Source organism: Aythya ferina (assembly GCF_964211825.1).
Source record: "Aythya ferina genome assembly, chromosome: Z".
In the NCBI taxonomy this organism is placed as follows: Eukaryota; Metazoa; Chordata; class Aves; order Anseriformes; family Anatidae; genus Aythya; species Aythya ferina.
The window spans coordinates 54,163,097-54,176,396 of NC_140299.1; the positions used below are offsets into that span (position 1 = coordinate 54,163,097).

A 13,300-nucleotide genomic window follows, 5' to 3' on the forward strand; every position below is an offset into this window, starting at 1 on the left:
CACACTCTGCAGAAAATTACATGTGCTCTCAACTTACCTCTTCCTGGACATCTTGCCACCAGCTTAGGATCTGCAATGATTTTCTCCCCCTTCTATGGTCTTTTTCCAAACATGTGCCCTTGGCATCTCTCAGATACCTTCATTCTTCACTGTAGTCACTGTTAAAAGACCACAGTGGAAGAAAGTTTTGATTGCAGTTATAGTGCCCTCACTTCTTGCCTCTCTGTTCCTCCTTCCCCACACTTCTGATACAGGGCTTTTAGGAAAAATGATGACCCTTAACTCCTATGTGGATTGTTCAGGGGGCACATTCAGAGTCTTGGTCTATGCCAAAGGCTCCAGAAAGATGTGGTGCAAAATAATATCAGATATTTTTCTCCTGCTCTGGTTGCTTCACCCTTCTCTTTGCAGCACTTTTGCTGCCTGTTTCAGACCATGATACTCAAACTCTGCCAGGTCAGGTTTTTGCTGTGATTCCTGATGTGGACATACATCATTAAGGCTACTTGCACTGAAACAGTGTCTAGCCAAGATCCATCCCTATAAGTACATCAGCACTTCCCCTAACCCCGTTGCCACCAATGGGTAGGCAATCTGACATAGAGAAACCCTCTGTGCTTACCCACAAGACATAACAATCCTGTAATAGTGACTGAAGTCATGCTAGGCAGCCCAGTATATCAGTGTTTACGGGGATAATCAAAAACCTGCACTCATTTTTTGATGTTCTTTTGTTTGTTTTTAAGAGTCTTAGCTTAGATAGTCCTTAAAACAGCCATAGCAGCTTCTAAAAGCTTAATGAAAGACAGTTCAATAGGTAATTGAGAATGAACAGAATCTTCTGCTGCTCTGTAAAGGAGTAGCTGTAAGGAAATTAAGGGCAGGCAACTGTGGAGAGGAGGGCAAGCTTATTCACCCATCAGGAACACGGGTGATCAATGATTCTTAGGGTAAGTAGGCACCCAGGTCCTCTGACAGCACCCTACGAGTTCCCTGTCCAACTAGTTGCTGCTGTGCCTTTGACAGGACTCTGGCACTGATTGCATATCAGCAATACTGGGCAGAAGCTCTTTCCTGGAGTGTTTTCTCTGAGAAAAGGTTTTAGTACTTCTGGATGACTTGGAAACAGATTTAAGAATATGCAAGGAGTTTCAAGAAAAATGTGAGTTCTGAAGGAGGACATTTGTGGTTGGGGTAGGACCTGTGCCAAGAGTATGTCAGAGTCCTTGGGGGAAAGATGTATCTGTGTCTGTATCTTCTGTATCTGTGTGCCTTTTCCTGCAGTTGCTTAAAGGGTCTCTGGAAGAATCACCTGTAGAAAGAGTTGAAGAGGAGGTTATGTACCTGAGTGTCCATTGTTCATAGTGCTCTGAGGCTGCAGGTATCAGAATAAATGTCTGGCCATGCATTTTGGAGGTCATTCTTGCTCTGCTTATAGCAGTGCTGAGCTCCAGCATCTCATGGCCACAAATTTTGTTAGGGATGATGCAGACAGTAAGGCAGTCTTATCAACGGGGGAGTTTTAGGTTAGATGTTAGGAAGAACTTCTTTACTGAAAGGGTTGTTAGACACTGGAACAGGCTGCCCAGGGAAGTGGTGGAGTCACCATCCCTGGAAGTCTTTAAAAGACGTTTAGATGTAGAGCTTAGGGATATGGTTTAGTGGGGATTGTTAGCGTTAGGTCAGAGGTTGGACTCGATGATCTTGAGGTCTCTTCCAACCTAGAAATTCTGTGATTCTGTGATTCTGTGAACAGAGGAGGTGCAGTGGAGCCCACCTGGAGATTTTCACCAGCAAAGGACAGAGATACAGGGAAGAGAAATCAGATAAAAGGGAACCATATGCAGAGGACCTTTAAAGCGATCAAAGTACATCCCTAGAACTGTATGGGCGTCACTCAGTAGGGGGAGCTGGGGGATATGAGGATGTTGTGGAGGAGAGCTGAAGTGTTGTGACACCTCAGAGGTGGTAAAGTGAAACTGTGACAATCACAAAGATTCTGAGAGATCAGTAGCCCACAACCCATTCTGCAGTGATCTTTGTCACATAAAGCTCACCATATGATCTGTCTGTGATTCTCCTCGCAGGAAATAAGATCAGATTCTCTTCATTTTCCATCTGCTCACTCCCTTGTGGTCTAGTCCACAACCTCATTTATCCTCTTTCAGGATGAACCCTCTTTACTGTCCATAAAAGAGATGTGTCCACAGGGATGGGCTAGCTTTAAAACTCAGCCATGCTGAAATGTGTGCAGGATTTCCTCCTGTCCATTACATTGCAGGGCAGAAAAGAAACACAGCTTATAATTTTGGAAAGGCTTCAGTGATTGAAGCCATGCTTCTGCACAGCGGCCTCTGCTCTTTTGTTACTTTTCCAGATTTCAGTTCAAGCCAGTCTCCAGCCTTGTCCTCTTACAGAAAACTGCTGCAGTTTTTCTCTTTATGAAATAGCCTACAGATCAGTCAGATATTGGTGTTGTGAACTGTGTATCTATGGAGTGGATAGAGCATGTGAGTTTGATCAGGAAGCTTGTAAATTAGCAAAGAGGTGGAATCACTTTACTCCAAGCGACAATGAGACGTGGGCCAGCAAAGCCAGGACCGGAGAGGAGACTGCATGCAGACTGCATGTCTCAGAGTATGGATGGGGAGATGTTGCCTGCTTAAAGTATAATGAGACAGAGCTGGAGTAATAATGGTGGAGCTGATTGTTTCTTTGACATATCACCTTCACACTAAGCTGGGTTAGAACAGCCCCGACAGCCTTTCCTGGAGGCTTGACTGAGTGCTCTCTTGGGCTTCACAGACTTCCTGTGTGAGAGAGCTTGTGTATGCATATAGTCTCACTGTAGCATGCTGTAGCTGCTGTGAATTTCCAGATAAAACTGCCAGCTCGAACCAGACACTTTTAAGTCTAGGACCTATGCTGCTAGAAAGCTGAAGCCCTGACTTCTACTCCCTCACTACTTAATATAAATGCATGCAAAGCTTCCTTCTGCGTTGTGGTAGAGCTGTGATTGCTCTACCTCCTTCCTCTCCACACCCCATTTGGACCTCCATACTTTTCTGAAACAGCCCTTTAAAAGACACGTGTTCATGCTCCTCAGTAAGCTTATCCGAATAGCATTATTTCTTTCTGCAGATCAGCATGGCGACAATATTTACACTAGAAGTAAATGCTGCAATAGTGAGTTGAAGTCTGATCACTTATGCCTCAGACATGCCCCCTGACCTGATGCTTTATAAATGCTTTGTATTCACTACTCTATGCTACCTGGCTTCATAGGAGAGAAAATGCAATTTTGGCACTGCTGTAGCTAGTCTACAGCCAGTTACTTGCAGACTAGATGGTTCAGAGGATTGTTTAATGGTATATTGAGATATTTCCTTCTAAGATAATCATTTGCAGGGTGCATTTCTGTACCATGACCACCACAGTCTCTGCTAGCTCATTGCTTGCCTTCTCATCCTGCCCCTTCCTCTCCCCACCAAGTTAGTTGGGTCTGTGCAGGAACTGCTGAAAGGAATAGTCTGGGATGTATTCTGCAGGAGGTCAAACTAGAGGAGAAAGATTTGATCTTCTCTGACTTAAAAGGTGATTGCTCTCTTGTCTTTCTAGATATGCAATGTTATTCCCAACCGTTATTCTACTTTGAGCCAGACTGCATCCTTTACTCAGGTCCAGCTTAACTATTTCCAAAGATTTTTATTTTAGAGAATCATTTTGATCAGAATATTTACTTTAGGAAGAGGGGGGTCGGAATACAACACAAAGAAATAATCACCCAGTCTGTATGGCAGGGAGAAACACTTGTTTCATATATGGTATCTTTACAAGTATTCTGCCTCAAAGCCCTTTCAAACATTATCCATGTTTCCTTCTTCTTCCAGCGTAAAACCACCCAAAAGCTTGTTAGCCTTCTCATCGTCCTCACCAGCACACAGCCCCTATGTAGAGTCGCAGGAGCTACCTCCACCGTTGCACCCCCAGAAAGAGGAGGAGGAAGAGCTTTTGCCTCACCTGCTGCTCCCTGACGGCATCGATGTGCTGGAGAAGGTGGACAGGAAGTACAAAAAGAAGAAGAAGAAGCAGCAGAAGAAGCAAAGGCTGCGGCAGTTTAATGACCTCTGGGTTCGCATTGAAGAAAGGTAGCTAATGGGGCAGGGAAGGCGGGCTTGTCAAACCAATTTGATTTTAACTTGGACTGAGTAGGCCAAGCTTCTGCAAAGGCTAGGTACACGATGAGGACAGGATCTGATCATTTCCCTCACCATGATTCCTGCTGAGACATTTACTTAAGGTTGCTTGTGGTTTTAGTGATTAAATAGCTTTTTCACGCATGGTTAGGTTTGTGGAAAATTATCCATAATACAGGTGGAAGCCTTGCCTGAACCATTTTCTCTTTGAGCTTGAGAGATTGTGAGCATATGGCAGTATGCTTCATCACACATGGCCGGGCCCGCTGGTAGATGGTACAGCCTGCAGTCTTGGACCTCTATCCAAGAGCTGCTGCATATGTGGAAACTCTTACAGCTGTTGTATGTGATCCTTGCATTTGTGCAATATTTATGCCCCTTAAATATTGCCCCATCCCTGGACGTGTTCAAGACCAGGTTGGAGAAGGCCCTGGACAACCTGATCTAGTGGGTGGCATCCATGCCCATGGCAGGGGGATTGGAACTAGGTTAACTTTAAGGTCCCTTCCAATCCATGCTGTGCTATGTGATCTATTTGATTGTTATTCAACATTTACAGTCTCTGTATTCTTCCAGTGCTAAAGAATGTGCAATCCCCATGGCATTACTGGAGATCTGGAAAGGGGGATGACAACCCAATGCATGATTGAGTTAAGATGAAAAATGGAGTATGCTGTGGGGAGAAGGTTCACACCTTCCCCCTACTTTTCACTCCAAAGAGCTTACTCACCTACAGGAACTATAGCAGCCTGGGAAAAAAAAAAAGAAAAAAAGTCTACTTCTCCTTCACAAGCTATACTTAGGCCTGTGGCTAAATGTATACCTTAATGTTTCCCTCCTGTTGGATAACACACAGGCCTGATTTCGGCTCTTTTTATATCTCTGCCACATTCAGGTTGAAAACATTTTATTTTTGTGGTGCTGTAAATAACCAAGGAGGTCAGGATGATGGAGAAGAGCCTACAGTTCTGGGACTGAAGTTTTTATATTCATTTTATTCTCCCTCAAAAGTGTATTCCTGTTCCCCAAGGTGCTGAGTATATCTCCTATGCTGTGTTATATCTTATCCCTTGGTCCCAGCTCTACCACTGCCTTGAGTAATAAAATTTCTCAGACTGGCTGCAAACAAGTGCAGCAGCTGTTTTTTTTCTGATCCAAGCATTCAAACACTGTCAAACTTTTTAGACCAGACTCCATTCCCTCTTTTCTAGAGTAATTTTGTGCACTTTCTCTCTGTTCCTCCTTGCAACCTAAGTGTGAGCAGTTTGGAGAGAAAGGGAGACAAGTGCACACGGAGATTTGCATGCTCACTGGCAGACCTATACACAGTCCAAAATTCACCGATACAATGAATCATTATATTGACCACATCTGATTTAGTGTTTAACATTTAATTTCTGTTAATGTAGCTGATACCAGGTATTAATGAATAGGTTTTTGGAGCTTCTGTTGACAATTTGTTTAGCTGAAACAGTAAATAATGGTTTAGTCTTTCTGAATTCAATCTCTCATCCTACCTGCACACCAGCATGTTCAGTTTTTCACATGCAGGTATTCCTATGATGTTCAGCAGCATCTATGGGTGCCCTGATGTGAGCATTGGTGCCTTCAGGTGACAGAATATGGGAGGATGAGTTACTGTGACTAAATCAGAGGTGTTTTAAGGGAATATAGTGGACTGCAAGTACTGCAAGACAATAGCAACATAAAAGCAGAGCTAATGATGACAGTTTAGGAAACTATGGCATAAATACAGGAGCAGCAAACACCTCCCTTCCTGTTTGCTTGTGATGTTTCCTATCTTCCCCTACTAGCTGTCATCCTTTGAGCTAGAAATATACCCAGGTGCTAGATGGCAGCGAGGCAGCTGTCACTTAGACACAGCTCTTTGTAAAGCAGGGAGCATCGGCAGGCTCTCTGCCCCCAGATCCCAGGGGTGCAGGCAGCCCTTGCTGCATCGTCTGCCTGTGCAGCCCTGGGCTGGGCTGAGAGCCCCATCTGCTGGCACTGCCGCCCCGTGTCCCCACGGAAATCCAGACACGGGTCTCAGCCCTACTCACACTGCCCTGGCTGCCCTGACACAGCTAGGTAGTGTGCTCAGGCTTCTGATGCATGGGCCTGGGTCGCTTGTAACTTCAGGCTTCTCCTCATGGAAACGTGAAAGGCGTAGCTGGAGTGATTTAATGCAATCTTGTAGTGGGCTTGGCTGAATGGCTTTGGTCCGTGCTCCTGTATGCATGTATCAGCTGACAGCTGTATTTCTTTGTTGTGCCGCCAGCTGGCTTCTCTGCTGGTGCTGTTCAAACCTCCTGTGGGGACGTTTGCATATGGAAGGGCAAGAGTTTTTGAAGAGGGTACTAGTTGCCTTCAATTTCCCAAAGCATTTTTTTGCTTTAAACAGTCAGCCAAAATAAGGCAGGAATGGAGCACAGCAGCTAGGGACTGTGTGCAGGAGAGATGACTCCTTTGTGTTTGGCAGGCAGGTTTGCTTTTAACTTTGTCAGACGTTGTCTTCAGCTTCCAAATAGCACCACAAGGCCCCGGGATGTACGCCAGCCTTATAGATGTGGGGTAATACAAGGCTTTAATCCATTGATCAAAGAGAAAAACACCTGTTTAGTACCCAGCCCTTCTGAGTCGTGACCTGTAGCACAACACTGTCGGAGCTCACCTGGCTCAAGGCAGTTGGTATCAGCAGCATAAAGTGTAAAATTCTCCTCCTCCCCCATGTGCTGTCATGGTGGGAATGTAGCAGTACATGGGGTTTAAACAAGAATGTAGTTTCTTGTTTATTACTGCCTCAGAGCCCTCAGTACTACCAGAGATGCTCGGGGATGCAGTGATCTTTTTTCCCTGTGACTTTTCTGTCTTGGGCGCTAGGGAGTGCTTCTGGCAGCAACTCTTCCTCTCCTGAAAGCATTTTATTTAAACGCTTTGTAATTCCTGACCTGTGGAAGGGAATACACAGCATAAGAGCAAGTCTGGTCCAGGCTAAGCTGCGTGTACAGAAGTATGTCTGTGAAATATGGATTCAGCTGAAAGCAGGTGCCTCCTCCTGTAGAGAAAGTGCTGCTGCAGTGACTCTGCTCTGCTGTACAGGTGGTTTTGTCCTTCTTCCTTCCTGCTCAGCTGAGAGGCATGCTGCAGGGTGCTGGGAGTGCTTACCCACCTGATGACTGTGTGGGAGTGGTGGGCAGGCTGACTGGGGAGTCCTTCTTGGGGCAGGGGAGAGGCAGCGCTGACACGGAGTGACACAGTCCTTTGGTGAGCACCAAGACAGCACAAGAGACCATGCCCAGTGTCTCAGGATCCTGGTAGGTGGGAATTGAGGAGCAGAGGGTGGAGATATCCTGCTCTGTGTGCACCAGCCATTTCTGTGCTCAACCTGGGCTGATGTCCTTCTCTGCTTGCCTTGCAGCACTACCGACCCTCCTCCGCGGATCCGTATCATCAACGGGTACATCACCGTCGAACCCCAGCCCCGGGGCCACGGGCGGTTCAGCCATGCTCGCACGGACACCAGCGGCGCTCACCGGCTTTTCTGCCCTCTCTTGGCCTCGCTACTGACTTCAGCAGTGCATGTGATAAGGCTGCATTGAGACGCAGGGGGAGCCGAGCGGCAGGGCTCTCGCCTTAGGAAGCAGAAAAGGAACTTTTGTGACAAAATAAACAGAGAAGACTTTCTGAGAGGGACACCTGTTCTTCGGGGTGTTCTTATACTGCCTCCTTTTCCTGAGTCTGGATCATTAACACTGTTAACTGGTTTGACCTGCCCAATACAGGAGAAGATATTTTAATGAAAGTGTTATTTATCCTTCTCTTGCAGAAGAATGATTTCATGTTATCCCATAATGCTTTGGGGAAGTTTATAATGTCGCTATAACATAGCTGTTGTTTAGCTGTATGAGCCCGACTGAATTACAGTTTTTTCACCTTTGTTGCCTTGTGTGAAGATTTACACACCACTAACTTGTTTATTAGAATGGTGTATATTGGTCATATGAGCACAGCTGGGAGAAAGTTTGGTACTTTATGTCTCTACTGGTAACGCTTTTAATTCTTGCTTATTAGGGCTCCAGATTATATATAAAGGTTTACAACAACACCTTCTACAGTAGAATAAAACAGTAAAGACTTGTGAACAGAATGCTTCTGCTGTGTCTGTTTAGTGCTGTTATAAGATGGGTACGCCTGAACCTCCAATGGCCAGACCAGTCTCTTAAACACTAACACATATACAAGGAAAAATAATTGCCTGGGGATCTTCACATTCTGCAAACCACTGTTTGCTTCCAAAATAATAAATTCTCGAGAGGTGATTTGAGAACACCAGATTCAGGTTTCCCCTATCTTTCTAAATCAAGATTATATTGTTATTTTACGGTTGGATTCACTTTCTTCAGGAAAAAAAAAATCCTTTGTACCACTTTTCTGCACAGTTAGACTCCACTCCAGGAAATTCATGCAAATTTTCTACTGATTACAATGGAAATCTCTGTTGTCAGACTTTTGAAATTGCTTTAAGTCTTCTGCTGTCTGTTTGCAAAGGGCATGCCGTTGACTCGTGGTTCTAGGAGCATTGGAAGTAGTGATGTATGCTTTTCTGTCTCTGTCCGGGACATTTTCTTGTGACCACAATGACTCATTTTATGAGCAACATATCTCTCCCTCTTTTTAGGAGGGTTTCATAGCCTGGGAAGGTCTCATGAGAGTTTTTGCCTCACCCATGACGTAAAAAGGGCTTAGAACAAATTTGGGACTGGTGTCTTGCATGCACAAGAATCACCTGCCCCAGTGAGACAACAAAGGATATGATTTTTTCAAGTTTCTCTTCCAATGTATGTACAAGTGCTTCACTACTTTTTATTGCCCCTAAAAAGAACCTCTTTTCCTCATCCTTCTACTGCATACACTGGAGGAGTACAGAAAGTTCTGCCTTTCCTAAAAGACTTTTCATCCCCCAGATCCCAAATTCGAGTCCAGCTCCAGGAGGACTGGACCTAAACAAAGCCTCAGTTTGCTGAGGCAATGGAGAAAATCAGAAGCTGAACATTGAAGTTTGCAGCAGAACAGTGGGAAAATAAGTTTATGTGGGCTTGAGTAGCAGACAGCACCAACTCATTGCATACTCCTTCTTATAGAAATACCACAAGGCCTCAGAATGCTAGAGACATTCTGCTTTCCTTGGCATTACAAAGCAGCCAGGCTGGTGATGTGCTCCTCTCTTTCTCTCTTTGGCTGAGTGGTACAAACTTGCATAGAGTTAGTCGGTCTGCATCTGTTTTCCTTGGGCTGAGCAGATCAGATGAGAGTTTGGATAGTTTAGTTACAATGATGCACTGCAAGGCCAACAAACTGAGCAAATACTTGTGTGTTTACCAGCGTATCTGAGGGGCCACCAAAAACATGATGTCAGAGTGCGTTCTGCCACGTGCTAGCCCATGCATTGGCATTGCTTCTCCTCCCTATGTCCTTTGTCCTTCAGAAGTGCATGATATTGTGTGATGTATTCAGAGTGCTCTGGAAGCACTGGAAGAAGGGACTGAGGGAGCGATTCTGTCTTTTCTTCACTACTAGAGATATCCTTAAACTGTGGCAGACAACTTACTTACAAAGGCTGCATCCTAACAGTCTTTCTGTAAAGCAACCAAATTCATTCAAAGTATTTTTGAGGGCCTTATGGGCTTGACTTGACATCCATGGTCTAGACTAGTGGTTCATACCCCTCACCTTTTCTTCCAGAGCAATTGTTGCTGACTAAAGTCTTGAAACTGTGAGAGGTGTGGAAAGCAGACTGACGACTGCACATGCTGCTAACAATGCTAACAGAGGCCACTGTGGAGTGCTAGGTTTGGCTCCAGCTGTTTCTCTCCAGTTCCAAAATGAGAAAAGTTTGCTAGAAGCTGGGACAGCCCGAGCTACCATCCTAATGGCCAAGGCCTGCTAAGTGGCCAACTTTCTCTGTAGAGCATTAGGAAAGCAAGCATTCCCATCATGTCCCCAGACAACTTCACTATCTGTGCCTCCAAACCATCTGAGGTAGCTTTGGTTGCCTTTCAGTTTCTCCTGAGGTTCTTTCAGGATTATGGTGAGTAGCAGACTTGATTCAGAAATCACTGTGAAACTACAGGTGCATCCTTCTTCAGTACAGGAAATGAAATCTGCTGTCTCCTGAACCACATGCCTCCACATCTTCTAGGCATACTTTCTAATGTCTGAACATCCAACTCTCCCTTCCCCATTTGCTTTCCGTTGTATTTAGTAATTAACCTGTGCACTCTGATCTCTCCTTCCTTCCTGAAGCTGTTTTTAGGTGACGGAGACTGTTGCCATGGGTTCCTCGTGGTCAAGATCTCTTTGTCAGCTGGGAGGTTGGTATCTGTGAAGTTATTAACAGAATTTGAAAACCCACTCGGTTCAAAATGTACTGGTTTGATAATATATTTCCCTTTGGATTAAATTGTAGCCTTGGCAAATATAGGGCTTCTCTTTATTTTGGCAGTTGCTGTGCTCCTAAGTAGTTATAATCATCACTGATGTTCAACAGCATACTATGATTTCTTGTGAATATTTGTTGCTTGACTAAGCTTTGCTAATGGACTACTGTGTTATGACAGGTATGCTATTTAATCATTATAAAACTTCACATTTACGTACATAGCTAGGAGGAAAAGGCAGACAAACATCCTTTCTGGGAAAAGGCCTTGCCCATAAATTCTTGTGTTTCCTTAGATAGTCGGCGTTTGCACTTTATCTCTACTTTTTGGTGAAATGGACCATGCGTTAAACACCATTTGTTCTGAACTTGGTTCACCTTCCAACAACCACCTCCTGCAATTTCACAGCTTTTCTTTTCTGCTCCTTGTAGCTTTTAACACATAGAGGCTTTATTTTCTGGTATGATATTTGATTAGCAACTTGGACTTCTTGTGAAGCATTGTGGGAGGCAGGACTTCATTCCGTGCGCTTTTTTAAAAGTTAATGTGCTCCTTTATGACACAGCTTTTCTCTGAGCTGTGAATGCCCCTTAGCGAGCTGGGGATCCGGTGCTAGTTTATTTTCATACCCTTTCAGGGTAGGATTTGAAAAACAAAATTACAGAAATAAAAGAAATGAAATTATTGTTCGTCAGATAAGGTCTAAAAATACTGTACACATCACTCCTAGGTGCTAGTGTTAACAATGTGAGAGGAGATGTGTGAGCTGTGCGGATTACCTCACTCTAACCTCTGACACTTCTTAAGAATCTTGCATGGTTTGGTTATTTTAAAGGTGCGGTGGCATAAAAGATCACAAATTAATGGGGGGAAAAAAAAAAAAAAAAGAAAAGAGAAAGAACAAAGAAAAGAACACCTTGCTCAGTGATTCACATTTCTTTTTTTCACTGAAACTTTACAAAGTTTTTTGGTGGTGGCAGTGGTTGGGCTTTTGTTTGTTTGCTTGTTTTGTTTGTTTGTTTGCTTGTGGTTGTTTGCTTGCTTGTGTTTTTTTTGTTTGTTTGTTTGTTTGTTTTTCCTGTTTGAAATCATTAATATAGCAAAATCATACTTCCAATTTTTTTTTCTTTTTTTTTTTTTTTCTTTTTTTTTCTGTGCTAGTTTTGTACCCTCTGCAACAGAGCTTAAGGGGAAGATACAGTGCTCCTCAGTCAGGGCATAAGAGCAGGGCAATGCAAGAGAAGAAACTTGTCTTCAGACACTAGGCTAGTATTACGACTGTCCTGTTCTCTTCTCTGTAGAGTTTAAACTGCCATTACTCCACGTGTAACTGGCATAGTTCAGTGGGTTGTTGTAGCCCTTTTTAATCAGCTATTTAAAACACTGCAGCACAGTCAGTGTGTAGAAATCACGCTGACATCTCTCACATGAATAACCAAGGGATGTGCTTTAGAAGATGTTATTTCTCCAGTGGCTTGTTCTCTAGAAAATTCGGACAAATCATGTCACTTACCCTTACCTGGCTTTATCGCAATAAAATACCTAATCCATGTTAATTGATAAAAGGAAAGGAATTTGCTTTTTATTATTACCCTTAATCATACAACTTGTATCTGAAGTCACTTAATCCTACAGGTAAAAAAACAAACAAACAAACAAAATGAAGAGTTAATTCCCTCCTTCTACACTGAAAAGCAAAACAAAATGAAACAAAAGCAGAGCTTTGAATTTTAAAACGTTGTTTGTGTGTGTCTTCATATCATTTGTCAGTAGGTGCATAAGTAATTGGATAGCCGGGATGACAAATACAGTGTGCTCACAGCTTCCTGTCTGATGCTTGTGACAAATGACTACAGGTGGTTTGTGCATTATCTCTTTTCATTTTTTTTTTGTTTTAGCACCGCTCCCTTCAAGTCACTATATGTTTATGCAGCTGACAACAACAACAACAACAACAAAACCTACAACACAAAAACACAAATGTATTTTGCCTTTGTTTCCTGACAAATGTCGCTGTATGTGCAACATCATGTTTCTCTTTAATCCTCTTCTTCCCTCTGCCAGTCCCTTCCTCCCCCACCTCTCCCCCCCCCCCCCCCAGCTCTGAATTAGTTTGTGGAATTTTAGGCAGTTTCAGCACAAGGTCAGGGCAACTGCCTTCGAGATGTAGGCACCCACTGTGGGAGCTACTTCTGGGGTCCCCCGCAAACAAGAAGCAGAGCTAGCACCCTTTTGTTGCCAGGTAGCTCTGGAGCTAAGAGTATTCATTTTCAGCACTCTCCTGGAAGTGATTTGAATCCACAGCTCCACCAGGCCCTAGCACGCAGTGGAATTTAAATGAGGGGAGATACTCCTTACCTGTTTAGGGTACATGGAATACTAAAACACTTTGTAAGCAAAGGGCAAACAGGACTTAAGAGGACTGTGGTTACCAGCATCTGCCTGGGACAGCTCACCCAACTGTGGAACCGATGCCTTCCTGCAGACATTTCTGTACTGTGCATTTGATAGCCATTGTAAACATCCAACATGTAAACACTCCTGAGGCATGTTTAAAGCTATCAAGTAGTGGCAGAGTATCTCAAAAGATGCATGCAATACAGACAATCATCCCTCTGAATGACTGAAACCTTGCATGCTCACAGTGACTAGTGTTCAGGACTAGCA

At 43.9% G+C, this 13,300-nt stretch overlaps 1 protein-coding gene across 3 annotated transcripts in view; it reads left to right on the forward strand.

Moving 5' to 3' along the window:
* Positions 1-8,343, forward strand: part of LOC311427518 (metalloprotease TIKI1-like) — a 78,800-nt gene extending 70,457 nt beyond the window's left edge. For all 3 annotated transcript variants that reach the window (XR_014687399.1, XM_084504959.1, XM_084504958.1), the window contains 2 exons: positions 3,891-4,148; positions 7,615-8,343. Coding sequence is in view for 2 of the 3 variants with exons in the window: in XM_084504959.1 (XP_084361085.1) it covers positions 3,891-4,148; positions 7,615-7,795 (439 nt within the window). In the remaining variant the exon portion in view is untranslated. The remainder of the gene's footprint in view (positions 1-3,890; positions 4,149-7,614) is intronic.
* Positions 8,344-13,300: the final 4,957 nt, after the last annotated feature.